We start from the raw sequence: 14,077 nt of genomic DNA on the forward strand, positions 1-14,077 counted from the left end.
TGACAAAATTCTACCAGCCTGTGCCCTGCTTCATTTTGTACTCCAGGGCCAAACTTGCCTGTTATTCCGGTTATCTTTTGGCTTCCTACTTTAGCATTCCAATCCCCCATGATGATAAGGACATCATTTTTCGGAGTTAATTCTAGAAGGTGTTTTAGGCCTTCATAGAACTGGTCAACTTCAGCCTCTTCAGCACCAGTGGTTGGGGCATAGACTTGGACTACAGTGATGTTGAATGGTTTGCCTTGGATTCGAACTGAGATCATTCTGTAATTTTGGAGATTGTATCCCAGTATTGCTTTTCCTACTCTTTTATTGACAATGAAGGCCACTCCATTTCTTCTGAGGGATTCTTGCCCGCAGGAGTATACCTGATGGTCATCTGGATTAATTGCACCCATTCCTGTCCATTTCAGTTCACTGATTCCTAAGAGGTCGATGTTCAGTCTTGTCATCTCTTGTCTGACCACGTCCAGCTTGCCTTGATTCGTGGATCCTACATTCCGGGTTCCTATGGAGTACAGATCTTTGCAGCATCGGACTCTCCTTTCACCAGCAGATACATCAGCAACTGAGTGTCCTTTTGGCTTTGACCCAGTCGCTTCACTCTTTCTGGCGCTACTAGTACTAGCCCTCTGCTCTTCCCCAGTAGCACATTGGACACCTTCTGATCTGAGAGGCTCATCTTCCGGCATCATATCTTTTTGCCTTTTGGTACTGTCCATGGGGTTTTCATGGCAAAGACACTGGAGTGGGTTGCCATTTCCTTCTCCAGTGGATCATGTTTTGTCAGAGCTCTCTGCTATGGCCTGTCCATCTTGGGTGGCCCTGCATGGCATAGCTCATGGCTTCATTGCGCTGCGCAAGCCCCTTTGCCACGGCAAGGCAGTGATCCATGAAGGAGGCTGCAAATTAGCACTGACCAGTCCCTTTTCCCTTTCAGGGCTTCTGCATTGATTTTTTTTTGGGGGGGGGGAGGTGGGGGTATTCATTTGGGCTTTCCATCTAACAATTCAAACAACATTTTAGACCATTCTTCTGATGGCATGCGCCTTTTTCTTCCATTTTCTTATGTTTTTGATGTTGGCTGCTTTTCTTCTGTTTTTTTGTATTTCTCCTTATAAACTGCCACATCAGCATCTTTAGTGTGGTTCCTTGAGGATTTTCTTTTCTTAGGTGTTTGAGGATGTCTTGGTTGTTGCACTGGCTTTAGGAATGCTTTTATTGATTTCTTTTATCCCAGAACCCTCTCTTGGGGTGCATAATTCTTCACCAGTGATGTTGTTAGTCTGTTAACTTTCTGAGCAAACTTTTCATGAGGGCTAAATTCCTACAAACCATATAAAGCTATCCTTCAATTTGGAAAGTACTTTTGTCTGTTAGAGTGGAGACTGATTTATATTTCAAGATCAGGATATTCTAAGCCAACTTGAAAAACCACCTCTGCTTATGTTCTGTTATTGGTTCCAGTTTATCCACTGGCTCAGCCTTGCTACCCAATACAATTCCTCCATAGGGGACAGATAATCTGCAGGAACCAACTTTGTCCAGCCTCTGAAAGTTCTGGCGTCTTGGCCTTTTAAGGTCTATCTGTTGACCAGTCCAACAGTAAATATCAAATGGTTTAGGCCAGGGGCAGCAACCCGCAGCTCCGGAGCCGTGTGTGGCTCTTTCATCCCTCTGCTGCGGCTCCCTGTCACTCAAAATATGCGTCACAACCACCAATGTGCAACACCTGCCGGCACGCGGTTTATTGAGCTTTTCGACCCGCGGTAGGCCAACCATGGATAAATCCAAGAAAAGAAAAGTTTCAGAAGAAAACAGAACGTTTAATGGTACGTGGGCAGGTTCATCTGCTTTCACTGCTGACGAGGCTGGTTTACCAGGACGCTTGATATGTGGTGAGAAATTGGCAAACAACAAAAAGTTGAATGTTGCAAGACATTTCCAGAATAAACACACAGCCTTTGTTGAAAGATATCCGGATGGAGATAAGAGGGAAAAAGCCATTTCGGAACTGATGCGGAAGGTTGATCTGAGCAAAAATCATTTCAAGGAGTGGATCAAGTCTGCAAATTCAACTGCATATGCCAGTGTTGTGGCCGCTCAGGAAAGAGTCAGGCATGGGAAGCCGTTCACAGATGGAGATTATGTAAAAGAATCATTCCTTGATTTCATAAATGCAACACATTATAGTTTTTTATACATAGCATAAAGGTAAAAAACGATATATGCAGTGTTATCGTCATTTTAGATGTCAAAAGGGTTTTGTGGCTCCCGGTGTTTTCTTTTCTGTGGGAAACGGGTCCAAATGGCTCTTTGAGTGTTGAAGGTCGCTGGCCCCTGGTTTAGGCAGTAAACCATTCTGTGCTCATATACCCAGCCAATTCCCAGTCTCCTTCACCTCTTGCTCTTTAAAACCCTCTCTCATTTTGATTGGCTTTCTCTGAGGTTCAGGGAGGACAGTCCTGCAGGCTGAGACTGAACCCGAGTGCTTCACGGGTCCCCCAGCCTTCACTCCAGCCTTCTCTTGAGCCACTTCCCGCAGGACCGTCTGGCTGAAGAGCATCTTGGCATCAGGCATAAAAGGAGTTGCCGTAGGGAGCAGATAAAAAAGAGAGGCTGGCTCGCCTTGCAGCAACAACTCTTCACATTTTGGGTTGTTCGTGTACAGCTTTTCAGTGAATAATGGCCACTTTCAAGCAGAATAATCAGTTGTCTATGGAAAAATAATTATCTCATAATAAGAAAGCACTTCCAGACAGGCCTTAGTACTCCTTCCAAAAAAAGGAAACGTCTCCCTTTTCTTGGCAAACTCCTCTGGAACAAAAGTCTCACCCGGTAGTCTTGTTTGTTGCCAGAGGGTCCTGGTGCCTGTTATCAGCAAATTTTTCTCTGAGAAGATGCTTTAATGCCAGCTCTTAGTAGATCTCTCATGTCCATATATTCCCTTGCTGGAAGGAAGGGCAGCTTTTAACCACTGGGAGACCAAAACAACTTCGCTTGGCAGCTAGTTGATTACCCACAGCAGGAATGGGGCAGCAGAAATCACTGAAACGAGTAAAGCAAATAAAACTTTGATAGCATCTCTGTAAATGCTATGCTCAGGATTGGGTTTCTTACTGTGTTTCTGTGCTACCTCATCAGCAGTGCATTTGGAAAATACAGTGCAATTAATAAATACACAATTACATTATGAAAACAGAATGGCAAGTAAATCAATAAAATCCACATTTCTAAAAGGCAGAAAAATCACACAGTTAATTTAAAAAAAAAAACCCTAAAGAGGTATTTAAAAACTTCAGAGGATAAAGTCAGTTTATTTATTTATTCTTAGTTGAATTTTTAGGACACTGTGTTTTATTTTTTTATTTTTTTTTTACATTTTGTATTGTTAAACCATCCCGAGACTTCGGTAATGGGGCAGTCTAAAAACGTTTTAAATAAATAGCTACCTGGTGCCCAGCAAGGCTTTCTGGAGCGAGGGGTCTCTGGGAGAAGGCCTGCTGTCTCAGAGCTGCTGCTCAGGTCTCCCTCGACTGGAGAGCATGGAGGACGGCATCCGGTGCTCATCTTAAGGTCCAGGTGAATACATTTTGGAAAACACAGAAGCAGAGCGAGTCACAAGAGGCCTCCCGGGCCATCTAGTCTGACCCCCGGCTCCAGCTGGCTCCGCTCACGCCATGCCCAACACTGGCCCAAACTACATCTAGTGTTAAGAGCTAAAAACAGTATTTTGAATTGAGCCTGAACATGGAAGGAAGCCAATGCGGTTCATCAAGCGACGGAGCAGTAGGTTCAGCTGGTCCCATTGCTTTGAACTCGTTAAGGTTTCCTGACCATTCCTAACGAGAGTCCCGCGTGCAGCACCTCCGCGCAACGCGAGCGGGAGGCCAGCCGAGGGGAGCTGTCCTGGCCCGGCAGAGAGCCGGGGCTGGGAAAAGATGCTGCACGTGACCGAGGCCGCTGGCACCCGGGGCGCTAGTGCTGCATCCTGCATCCGCCCCGGGACGAAGTCGTCCTCCTGCTTGCGGCCCTGGCGGGTGTCCGGCTGGCCTGGGCCTGCCCCGGCCGTCCTCCCTTCCACGCGCAGAGCAGGAGCTGCTCACGCCTCTCTCTTTTTCAGAAAGCCTTTGAGGTCGAGCGCCGCGAGCTCCTCAGCAGCAACAAGAAGAAGTGGGAGCAAGGCATGCAAACCCTCAACCGGCAAGAGGTGAGGGGGCGTGGGCGCCGGCGCCTGCCACGCTTCCCTCGGAGGCACGGGGAGTTCTGAGAGTGCAGCGCTTCTCTCTTCCGTGGCGTATTCACTGGTTGGTGCTGCAGGACGTGGGTTGCGGCTCCAGAGAGTCATTGTGGGAACATGCTGTAAGAAAATCGAGTACAGGTGTCTTGATTTACGTAATTTGTATAAAATGCTTTCTCTTTCTTTTTATTCACAATCCTTCTTTCGAGAGTCGAGAGTAGTAACCTGTGATCACAGGTGAACTTTGACCTTTGTTTGATTTTAGAGTGGCTTGGACAGGTGGCCTTTAGGTGGCAGACACACCAGCTGGCATAGCTGGGTTCAGGCTTGAAGGGGGTTGGTTGTGCTCCCTTGAAGGAGAGGCAAGAATGAGAAGTCTTGTTTTAGCTTTCACGAAAGTGCGAAAGAACTGACCAGCCCCTGAAAATGGGCCGGGGAGCAAGAGCCTCGCTCACAGGGCCTTCCTCTCCTCAGGAGCACCACAGAGAAGCGTCTCTGTGGCTTTGCTCAGCAGCTGCCCCCTGGCGAGACCTGGGATGTGAACCAGAGGCCGCCTGTTCACAAGATGCCCTCTTCCCCTAATAGTCTCACCATGCTGGGGCTGGCTTTTCAGGGCTGATGTTTGAGGTCTGAATAGGCGGGTTGGGCAGAAGGTCAGTGGCCGTGAGCACCAGAGCTGGGCCATTGCGAGGAGGGTGTGGGGGCTTCCAGCTGTAGCCCCGGTTGCTGGCATTCAGCTTGGTTTGCCCTGACTGGCTGCTTAGTGTTCTGTGCCACAACACCTGTCAAAGAGCTTCAGGTGTGGGGCAGTACGGAAATGAAAGGAAAGGCAGGAAGGGGACTCAGGATACAGGAAGAACGCCTGCACCCCAGCAACGAAGCTTGCATATTCATAAACCGTTGGAACGACACGGTCTTGGGATGTCGTAACAGAGACCTGCAGGGGCTCCGAGCTGGAGCGGGTGAGCTTCCTTCCTGCTCTGGCTCTGTGCTCTGCCATGTTGCGACAGAGAGTCGGCTCCCTTCTGAGCCAATCCGGTGGCAGCCAAGCGAAGGTCATTCAGCACAATCAGGGCTCCAGCTGCTGCGCCTTGTCCTCCCTGCTCCAGCTGGACTTCATGATGGCCCGGCTGAAGAAGGTGGAGGAGTACGAGCGGGAGCTGAACCAGCTGCGGGTGCAGGATGCGGAGGAGCACAGTGTCATCAAGATCAAGCTGGAGCGGGACGTGCAGGTACGGCGCTAGGGCGCCCCCGGGACCGGGGGGGGAACGCTCGGGTGGCAGGGGGCAGCCCTGCGCCAAGGCGTGGCGCGATCGTGGCGGCGTGCCTTGCCGAGGGTGCCGATGGCCGGGAGGGTCGGGCCGTTGTGAAGGGGGACATTCAGACAGCTCCCTGGTTGCCCTGTCCACACGAGATTTGGACATTTCCCCCGCTATCTCAGCATCCGTAGGGAGTAGCTGCTCCAGGTCTTCTGCTTAGCACGCGAGCGGTGCAGGGGTGGGGCCCCACGATGTACGTCTGAATTCCGCTCTAAACGTTTACCCTTGGATCATGGCGCAGATCCTCCACACACAAATCCCCCATCCCGGCTTTCTTCACATCCACACTTGCATCTCGTGTTTCTAGTGCGGGTGCTGAGGGTTTCGGTGAGAGTGGTGGCCATCTTGATTCCCTTTTGAGTCCGGGCCACCTCTGTACTTTTTCTGAGCACCAGAAAGACAAAGTGGCCACCATTCTTGGTGGTGCGGCTGAGCAGTGGCCGGTCTCCTGAGCAGCGAGGTCACCAGAGGAATTTGTGCCATGGCCTCGGTCTGCCTGGACACACATCCTTCCCCCTTTGGATGCCAGATCCTGGAGCAGCAGCTTCAGCAGATGAAAGCCATCTACCAGTTGAACCAGGAGAAGCTGGAGTACAACTTTCAGGTGCTGAAGAAGCGGGATGACGAGAACACCATCATCAAATCCCAGCAGAAGAGGAAGCTCAACCGGTAAGGGAACCGGGCGCGTCCCTCCCACAGTCCCTGGCTGGTTTGGGACCGAGGGTCCCCCAGGAAAAGACCCTTGATAGGTTGCCCGCCGGCAAGGTGAACGTCGGGCTTGCTCTCCTTTGCAAAACTCAAAAGCCACACTTCCCCAAACCTTTCTAAAGTCTTAAAACACAAGCAGTGGTTCTATGACTGTGAAGAAGAGTTCAGTAAGAAACCCCATTTAAGATAGTACGGCCAAATTTCTAATATAAAATTAGTTTATTTAAGGGAAAAACAAGAATGGGGGCCCAGGGAAGGCCGCTGTCGTGCATGAACACGACATTCCAAATAGAAATCGAAGTGCCACATGTTCTCTCCAAGTGTGGTTGTGGGGCGTGCACTGAGTTGCCTGCAGGGCAGGCAGTCTGGGCGAGGGAGAGCATCTGGCTCCCAGCTAGGCGGCCCACGGCTTTTGAAGGATCGAGGGAGCCTCTTCACGGGGATCTGTGCTAAGGACAGGCCAGCCACACTGCTGACAGAGGGCCTCGTATCTGATCTCGGTGGCCTCGCCAGCAAACCAGGCCATTACGCAGTGGCTGGATCACAAGTTAAAAGGTGGCTGGAGCCAATCACCCCATTTAAGGGAAAGGATGGCGCTTTGGGGTGTGTTTTGGCTTATAGAGAAGGGGCTTAAGGCTCGTGGAAGCCCGCAGTGCCCCAGCTGGACGGCTGCTCTAGGGGGCACTGTGAGCCTAGATGAGAAGCCGGGCTGCAGCACACTGGCCTAGCCTTGGGGGCGGGGGCACTGCCCAGGGGGCACTCCCAGCACAGCAAGGTCTGAAATCCCCCCGGAGGCTGCAGAGAAGAGTCTCCCGGGAGACGGGGCTGGAAGGGCTCCGGGCCTCTGAGCGCTCTGCAGCCTCCCCCTGGTGGCTCGGCTGGGGGGGCGGTCGCTGGACTCCTCCTTTTCTAAGGGGAGCCCCCCACCTTTCCCCAGCTTGCACGATGTGCTCAACAACCTGCGCCTGAAGTTGGCCAAGCAGATCAAGCAGTTCCGCGAGGAGAACCAGACGCTGACCGCTGACTACAAGCGGATCGTGGAGCAGTACAAGGACCTGCAGCGGACCATGAGGTGGGGCGGGGCGGGGTGGGGCGGGGGGGAGCGAGGAGAGCGCCTGGGAGGGCGGCCGCCTGGCCAAGGGGCCGGCAGCCGGCGCGCAGGTGTGGGGGGCAGTGGCGTGGGCTCAAGGGCGCTGGGGGCCATGGCCCGGGGCAGTCGTCCCCAGACTTCCCGCTGTGTGTGCTCTGCTGGGCGACACTTCCGGCAGCCGTGCTGGAGCGCGGGCCTGGCCCCTTCGGCACGCCGGCCGGCTCTCCCCGCCGGGCGTGGCCTTCTCCCGAGAGAGCCCCTGTGCCGAGGGCGCACGTGGCAGGGCCCCTTTCCATCGACCCAGGCACTTTGCCATCGTGGACGCCGAGCACTTCCGGGAGGTCTGGCTGATGAACGAGGAGGAGGCCAAGCGGCTGATCCGCAAGGCCCTCGACGCCGACCGCGTCATCCACGCGCAGCAGCTGGGCCTGCCCTGGGTCGAGCCCGGCGACTGGTTCCTGCACAACGTGGGGCCCGTCGTGCACACGAGGACGGAGAAGTCGGCCCACCAACTGGCCCAGGAGGTGCTGGCGCCGGACGGTGAGCGCGGCTTCCCTGCGGCCCCTTCCCGGGCGGGTGGGTGGGTGGGCATCGCACAGGGGGAGAGTCGCTTCGGTTCAGCAAGGGGGTGGCCTTGTTCCGAAGGCGGGATGCCATGCACGGATTGACGTGATTTCCAGAGCTGGCGTCTGTTTGGCAAGCGAGGGATTCCTGGGAGGGAGAGCAGGGGACGGGATGGAGGCCGCTCCGTGTTTTTTCTGGAAGGGAAGGAAAGCACATCTTTCACCTCCGCAAAGGGAAGCAGTGCCAGCTGGGTTTCTGGGAGGTGGCGCTCGTTCATCCGGGAAGCCACCCGCCCAGGACGCTGGCCTGGAGTGCCTCGGCCGGTTTCGTGGGGGAAGCGGCGGGATGCCCATTTTGGGTCCTGAAGATGTGTGGCACTTTTGTCTTGAGCCGAAATGCGCAGGGAGACGGATGCGTGTGGAGCCCCGTGTGGGCGCCTGAGTCTCGGGGCTCTGGGTGGCACTGCCGCTGCAAGACCAGTCCTCTTTCCCGTAGCAGGGAGAGCCGCCCCTGAGTTCTTCCCCAGGCCAGAGGGCAGCCCCCAGGAAGAGAGGGAGGGCACCCCGGAGGAGGGCTGCAGGGAGACCGCCGAAGCAGCGGCCCAGGCCCTCCGGTCCATCTCGGCCCAGACGGTCAAGCACGTCCTGGAGCTCCTGTGTGACGAGTCGGTGAGCGGGGCGGGCGGGCGGCCTGCTCCGGGGGCGGGGGGGACCTGGCTGCCTCTGGCCTCCTGTCCGGCGCCCACTCCGAGGGCTAGCTGGAGGGGCAGCTGCTCGCCCCGAGGGACCCGCAACCTCTCCCTCCCTCGCCAGGGCTTCCTGATCGAGAGCAAGCTGCGAGGCCTCCTCCAGCCCCTGGAGAAGCACGACCGCACCCTCATGAGGCTGGACTCCATCTTCGCCGTGAGTTCTGCTTCTCCTCCTACGGAGGCGGGCTGCGGGAGCCTCCTCCGACTCTGGGTGCTTTGCCCAAGACAAGATCCGGGGCCTCCTGAGGTCCAGGCAGGCCCCTGGCTCAGCTGCTCTGCATGGCTGGCTGTTCTTCAGCAGCAGAGGCCGGCTCCCGTGGGACATGAGCAGGAGAGGAAACCAAACCGTCCCGCGACAAGGCTGTGCAGGCAGCTGAGGGCTCACGTGGCCTTCGGCGGTTCCCACCGAGGTCCTGGGAGGAAGGGCGTGGGCTTCGGCGTGGCGTTGGCGTGCCCTTGGAGAACTGCGGGATGCTTCCCTGGCAGCGGAGATCCCGGCGGGGAAGGGGCTCTGTGCATACGGAAGCATGGTCTCTCCCCCGAGGGGGATCCTCATGGTGCAGAGACCCCCCGGCACATGAGCCCCGTCACTGATCTGGGGTCTGCCAGTCCTCCCCAGGCATCCGCTGCCTTCCAAGGCGGCGCTTTGGCGTCTCTCCATTCGGCAAGCCTGTGTCCGCACGGAGAGCTCCATCGGCCTCTCCTCGAAATTAGGCAGCAGGGTCCCTTCCGGTCCGCATTCAAGCAGGACGTAGGGTGGGGGGTGCCTGCTAAGCCCCCCTCTCCCCTGGGAACGTGCGGACGCTCCCAGTCCGTGCTGCCTCCTCATGGGCAGGAGAGTCCGAAGCACCAGACCATCAGCAGAGCATGGCGCGTGTCAGCGGGCACGACAAGCAGGTGCGGCAGCCCCCACGGCCAGCGGCCCCGACTCCGCTTGCCCCGGAGGCTCCTGCTTCCCGTGGGGCAGAGTGCCTGCCCGCCGGCCCTTTCCCCGTGGCTCTGGGGCGAGCAGGGCGGGCCCTCCTGCTTCCGTGGGGCTGCGGCCACTGGCGAGACCCGGGACCTGCCTTGCCTCTCCCCAGGCCCTGTCAGTCGACAGCGAGGACGACGTGCGCCAGATGGTGGAGTTCTTCATGCGCTTCAAGGCTCAGCAGGTGGCTGCTGGCCAGGTGAGGAGGTGGGGCGGGGCGGGGCTTGAGCAGGGGGCGCGGCCCTCGCCTGTGCAGCCCCCAGCAGCCCCCAGCCCCGTTTGCAGGGGCCCCGCTGCTGCTCTGGCCCCCACCGGCTCTGGCGCGGCTCACTTTCCCTGTGTCACAGCCCCTCATCACGAAAGGGCTGCCCTGCCCTGCCCCGGAGATGCGCCCCGCCAGGGCATGCTGGGGGTGTTCTTCCTGCCTTCTTGCCTCTCCGCTTGTGACGATGCAAGTCCGCTTCGCTGCTGGATCTGTGGCGTGTTCGCTTTTGGGCCCCCCCTGGCCGCCTTTGGAGTCCCTTTCACTCGTTGAGCCTCTCTCTCGCACAAGGCCTGCCCCACCGGGCCACGTCCCCGTTCTGCGTCACCCCTCGGGTGCGCCTGCGGCGGCGGGGGTAGCTCATCCCCACCGTCCCCTTCCCTTCGCCTGCTAGCGCAAGGAAGCGGCCCTGGGAGACGCCACTGGCAAAGAAGCAGCTCCAGGCGTGGAGGCCGCGGACGAAGAGGAGGCCCGGGCAGCCCCGCCCGGGGAGGAGGAAGGCCCCGTTGACGCGGCCGCGCCCTGCTCGGCGCTGCGCATGCACCCGGACGACGTCCTGAAGGCCCTGAAAGCTTTCGTGCAGGAACTGCGGGAGCCCAGGTGGGTCCCGCTGGGGGGCGGAGAAGCGGCTGCTGTGGAGGCTGGACTAGAGGAGAGGAGGCGGCTGGCGCCTCGGGCCGCTCTGGCACAGAGGGTGCAGACGGCGCCTGCGAATCGCCGGGAGGCGGGGCGGGTGCAGACAGCCCCCCTCTGCTCATCCTGTGGGGGTCCGTCTCTCGGCAGCCAGGCGGCCCGGTGCCGGCATCTCGGCAGGGCTGCGGCACCAGCAGCCCTGGGCCTGGCTGGCTGCGGAACACGGTGCCGCTGTGCCGGGAGGGCAACGCCGTCCGGCCCCGCGAGCGCCTTGTGAGGCAGGTGCCTACGAACGCGGGCGCTTCGCGAGAGCGGGGCCTGTCGATGAGGCAGCGGGGGGGGGGTGTCCCGTCGGGGCTGGGCGAGCTTTCCTGCGAGGGCAAAGGCAGCATTTGCACCCAGCCGCACCGTGTGGGAAGCCACTTTTTGGGGAGAAGCAGGCAGCAGCGGTGGGAGCCAGTCCCGGCGGAGGGCAGGGGAGAGGGCCAGTAACCCTGTGCTTCGCTGTGGTCCCGGTCTGGCCCGGGGAGGCCCACAGCCCCGGTTCCTGTCAGGGTACAGCTTCCACTGGCAGAGCCGCTGGGAGTCCCCTCCGGGCCGGGGCCACGCTGGGCACGTGTTGCGGGAAATGGCAAGAAAGGCCGCACACCACGGCCCCTGCCTGGATCGCGCAGCTCTGCGGCCGCTGTTTGCCTGGGGCGCCGGACAAGCCGGGCTGGAGCGTGGCTGTGGGGGAGCGTCGCCTTGTTTGTGTGAATCCGCCTCCGCTCGTGCCGGTGGCTGCCAGTGTGGGGGTGGCGCCGGGGGGGCCTTCGGGGGAACCCCCTTCCCTGCTCGGGCTCAGAGGGAGGGGCTGTGGCCAGGTGCAGGCGCCACCTTCCAGCCGGCCACTGCCTTCCTTCCCCGCCAGGGAGAGGCGCCCCCCCGTGAAGAAAGTGCACGAGGAGCGGGACGACTCGAAGGACTCGGAGTACTGGGACGCGCTGGCCCACGTCATCCCGGATGGAAAGCTGAAGCTGTGGGATGCCTTGATCGTGGGTCTGCAGAAATACTAGTGAGTGCAGGCCCCGGTGGGTCCCTGTGGCAGCGCGCTGCTGGGCAGAGGAGAGGGCCAGGCGAGGGCGGAGCGGATGCCAGCCAGCCAGCCAGCCAGCCCCCTGCCCTTGGCTGGCCCCGGTGGGGAGGGGGAGAACATCCCCCCCCGTGGTTGCCAGGTCTTGAATGCAGGCCCTGGGCTCCCGCTGGCGCATCTCCTCCTCGCTCCGTTGCCTGGAGGCTCGCTGGCGCCTCCCTCGAGGCTTGGAGCCATTCCGGGGGGGGGCTGGGGGGTGCTCCCCCCCAGCTGCTGAAGGCCCCCCCCCCCCCCCCCCCCCCCCCCCCCGTCCAGCCACATCCTGATGCAGAGGGCAAAGCTGATCACGGAGACAGAGGGTTTGCACCAGCAAAATGTGGAGCTCCGGATGCTGCTGCAGCAGTATCTCCAGTCGCCGGTGAGTGGTGGGCCGGGGGGGGGCGGCGGGACTGGACAGGTCGGGGTGTGCTCTTTGTCCAGGGAGGGCTGCTGGGGGCAGACGCTTGGAGCAGGAGCTGGTTTCTTCCTCCGGAAGAAGAGCACAAGTCAAGGAAGGGGCAAGTCAACTTCTCTGGGAAGAAAGGGAACTCTTTACAGGCTCAGCGAGAAGGTGGAGCTCCTCCACTCTGACTGCCCAGCCTGTGGGCACCGGGGGGCCTCGGCCGCAGCCCCAGGTGTGTTTTCGGTGCGCCCATCTCCCCCTCTCTGCCTGCCTGCCTGCCTGCCTGCCGGCTGCCTTCCTCGGTGCAAGAACGAATCTCAGGAACATGCGTTCATTTACTTTTCAGAGCAGGAAAGTTCTCCCATGGCAGCTTGTGAGCAAATTAAAACCATGTTTGAAATGAGATCAGTATCTAAAATACACCAAGAGACAGCAAGCCCATCTCTGATCGGCAGATGGGTTCCCTCCCTAGTAATCCTTGACAATGACTCCTGCCGGAATGGTTGACGGGCACTCGCTGCCAGAGAAACGGCCGTGGGAGGGAGGCGGGGGAGGGGGCTGCAGCAGTCCAGCTCTGCGTCCTTATTCCCCCCCCCCCGCGTCTTGCGTTTGTGCACTTGTGCCGAAGCAGGGCTCCGTGGGTTGGGTGGGAGTCCCTCCCCTCCGAGGCGAGCCGCCTGAAGTCACGGTCCGGCAGCCCTGCCTGGGGAGTGAAGGCCACCAAGCGCAGTTGCGCTTCCCCCAAGTAGACCTGCCCCGGTGGCTCTGTCCTCCCCCCCCCAACACGCCCGGTGGAGGCGGGTCAGCCTGGCTCAGGCGGCGGGGGGGGGGGGGGGGGGGGGGCCGCCCCCCCCCCCACCCCCCCCCCGCCGGGGGGGGGGGGGGGGGGGGGGGGGGGGGGGGGGGGGAGCTGGGCACACGCCGCGCTTGTGCACGCAGCGGAGCGCACAGTCGCGCGCAGTGAGGACGACCCTTTGCTCGGTGGCGCCAGGAGGGGCAGCCTGGGCAGTGGCTGTTGGCCACCCCGGCCAAGGGGGCCCATGCGCTCGGAGGCAGGACGCGCCCCTTCGTAATGGGTCCAGGCCGCCGCCGCCGGCCGCGCCCCTGCCTGTGGGCTGCCCGAAATGGCCGGCAGGAGCGAGCGGGCCAGCCGCGGCGGGCCTGTCCCACCACCCACGGGGCTTCCGCACGCTCCCGGCACAGCGGGGCAGTCGGCTGCCCCGCCATGCCGAGCCGCAGCCTGCTCCAGCGCTCTGGGATCAGCTGGCAGTCCGGGGGCAGATTTGTGGCGGCGGTTCCCCCCTCGCTGCCGGGCTGCCCTGGGAGGCCCCTCGGCACAGCCCCCCTCGGGCCTGGGCCTTCTCGCTCGGGGGGGGGGGGCTGACGGCGGCCGTCGCTCCCTCCCTCACAGGTCAACGCCGAGCTGCTGATCCCGCCCACCCACCTGCTGCGCCTGCAGCTGGACGGCACGTGAGGCCCCGCTCCGGCGGCTCGGCCCCTCCTGCCCCCTCCTGCCCCTCCTCGTCTGCGAGCGCAGCCGTCCCAGCCATCCCAGCCCGCCCGACCCGGCTGCCCAGGGACGGACGGCAGCGGGCGAGGGGGCCGCGTGCCGCTTCCGCCGTGGCTCCGAGGCTCGCCGAGCGGGGCCCGGCGCGTGGCTTTCGTTGCGCACAGGCTTCCCCCAGGGGCCCGGCACGTGCCCAGGTTGGGCCTCGGGCACCGCTGAAGAACCCCAGCCCAGCGGATCCGAAAGGCGAAGGGCTCAGTGCGGAAACAGTTTCCTGTTTGCTGGTACTCCGTAAGGCAGGTGTCGTTCCGACCCCGGAGGTGTGCCTTCGAAAAGAAGATTTTGGGGGATACTGAGGAGGCGGTGGCAAATAAATGGCTGATTGTGTGACTCGCCTTGTCTCCCGAGTGATCTTTGCTGCTGCCCGGGAAGAGGAGCGGAGACAGAAAGTGGTGGGCCTCTGGGGACCTGCTCTGGGTGTTTTTGAACTGCTTGCTGGGTTTAAAAGAGCGTTTATAG

The 14,077-nt window shown here is 59.9% G+C and overlaps 1 protein-coding gene across 1 annotated transcript in view; it reads left to right on the forward strand.

Moving 5' to 3' along the window:
* DRC1 (dynein regulatory complex subunit 1) overlaps positions 1-14,077 on the forward strand; it is a 31,719-nt gene that overhangs the window by 16,477 nt on the left and 1,165 nt on the right. The window contains exons 6-17 of the mRNA XM_044450307.1: positions 4,127-4,213; positions 5,353-5,475; positions 6,092-6,231; positions 7,208-7,342; positions 7,665-7,900; positions 8,423-8,592; positions 8,737-8,826; positions 9,755-9,841; positions 10,299-10,504; positions 11,448-11,591; positions 11,925-12,027; positions 13,463-13,521. Of these exons, the coding sequence (XP_044306242.1) occupies positions 4,127-4,213; positions 5,353-5,475; positions 6,092-6,231; positions 7,208-7,342; positions 7,665-7,900; positions 8,423-8,592; positions 8,737-8,826; positions 9,755-9,841; positions 10,299-10,504; positions 11,448-11,591; positions 11,925-12,027; positions 13,463-13,521 (1,580 nt within the window). The remainder of the gene's footprint in view (positions 1-4,126; positions 4,214-5,352; positions 5,476-6,091; positions 6,232-7,207; positions 7,343-7,664; positions 7,901-8,422; positions 8,593-8,736; positions 8,827-9,754; positions 9,842-10,298; positions 10,505-11,447; positions 11,592-11,924; positions 12,028-13,462; positions 13,522-14,077) is intronic.

Source organism: Varanus komodoensis, unplaced genomic scaffold, assembly GCF_004798865.1.
Source record: "Varanus komodoensis strain SLA01 unplaced genomic scaffold, ASM479886v1 scaffold64, whole genome shotgun sequence".
Classification (NCBI taxonomy): domain Eukaryota; kingdom Metazoa; phylum Chordata; class Lepidosauria; order Squamata; family Varanidae; genus Varanus; species Varanus komodoensis.